General features: G+C 46.6%; 1 protein-coding gene across 1 annotated transcript in view; it reads right to left on the minus strand.

Annotated features, from left to right (window-relative positions):
• The window catches only part of TEOVI_000692300 (Autophagy-related protein 24), a gene marked incomplete at both ends in the record, with an annotated part of 1,335 nt that extends 88 nt beyond the window's left edge, over window positions 1-1,247 (minus strand). Inside the window, one exon of the mRNA XM_067220985.1 lies at window positions 1-1,247. Within this exon, the coding sequence (XP_067077086.1) occupies window positions 1-1,247 (1,247 nt within the window).
• Between the last annotated feature and the right edge of the window lie 471 nt (window positions 1,248-1,718).

The raw sequence follows: 1,718 nt of genomic DNA on the forward strand, positions 1-1,718 counted from the left end.
ATCAAATGGTCACTGATGGGTTGGCCCTGCGTCAATAGAGGCGAGAGCTTCTCCCATGACTGCTTCAGACGCCCCGCGTATTTGATCTGCAGGTCAGCAAACATCTTTAGAATTGTTTTGATGTCATATTGCTTGTCACGATGGAAGCGATGAATTTCTTCCTTGAAAATCGCCTCGCCATCCGTCAACTCCTGTCGCGCCCTTTCCAATAACTGTTCTTGTTCACTGATTTCATTCTCCAGTTTTGCGCGGCGTGCTGCCTGCCCAACCTGATCCAACACTTTATCCCTCTGCGCCCTGAGACCTTCTAACTGGCGTGCGAGGGCCTCCACATGATGTGCGCTTTGCAGCAAATGTTTTAGTGTTGCACGGACGGAGCCACACATGCCGTGGTAGTAGCTGAGTGTTTCGACTACTTGTTTTGTTTCATCATTAGCATGCTCCACATATAGAGTAGAAAGTTGGTCATTGTGCTGGCCAACAGCCGAGAGCACACGAGTGAGTGATGATTGACCAACCATCCCGTCCACCTCCGCCACTTTTTCAAAAGCAACACCAAATTCATGCAGGGAGTTGCTGGTATTCCTACGCCGGTCGACGAGGACTTGCACCTGCTCCCGCAATACCTTCATACTCTCGTCCAGTTGTTTAATATACCTTCGCGTTCCCTCCCATGCAGTCATATCAACGGCACCGTTATTGACAGCTTGCGAATATGCCGCGCCAGCGTCTTCCAGCGTTTGTGCATCATTCCACGTGCGGGAAAGCACTTGACCAACGCTGTCGCCAATCGAATTCCTCAACGACCTGCCAGCGCCAGCAACAGGGGCTTGCATGCGCCGTTCCCACTCCGTCTCATCCATCTCAAGAAATTCCTGCAAAAGTTGTGCGGTGCGAAGACGCGGGTGAGCACCAACGCGGGTGAGGAATTTCTTCAGGGCGCGCTGGCGGTAATCGCGTGTCCGAGTGGCACTCTGAGAAGCGGAACCGACGATTTTATTAAATGTCCCATGCACTTCCTTTTCAGGAATGGGTGGTATGATGCAGTACGGGTATGCTTCACACAGTTGCGTGCGGAACCATACAAAGTCATTATAACGCCTTACCACTTCCATTTCCTTGCGTGGGTACATGGGCAGTGTGGTGGAAGTGCGGATGCGATACATCCAATACGCCAAATCAAGGGCTCCTCCGCCTTTGCGCTCTTCCGGCTCCAGAACACGGAACTCAAAGACATTTTCAGACATCTCACAGCCTTTTAAAAGATAAAATTTCCCCCTCAATTCGTTTTTTTGTTTTCCTCCTCCTTCCTGTTTCCTTACCTTTGTGTGTGTGTGTGTGTGTGTTATCTGTTGGTGTTACTGCAAGCACGCTTTGATCAACTACTATCTGCCTCTGCCTCTGCCTCTTCTTGTCTTTTCTTCCCCTTCCTTCTCTTCTGTTGTTGTTTCCTACTGTCAAAACAGACTGTAAAACAAAAGTCTTTCAACACTAAACGAATATGCTACCGAAAACACTTCAACACTGCAAATCTAATTTTTTTTAAAAATGATTCCTCCAAAATGTCAAAAACAAAAGCATATATAAACATATATATATATAAACATATATATATACATGTTCATGTACGCATAAGGAAGCGAGAAGGAAGGAGCAATAAAGTTAAAATATCACAAAAGTGTGCAATCCACATGTTTAAAGAAATTATATATATATAT

This window comes from Trypanosoma equiperdum (assembly GCF_001457755.1).
Source record: "Trypanosoma equiperdum strain OVI genome assembly, contig: ctg_1277, whole genome shotgun sequence".
Lineage (NCBI taxonomy): Eukaryota > Euglenozoa > Kinetoplastea > Trypanosomatida > Trypanosomatidae > Trypanosoma > Trypanosoma equiperdum.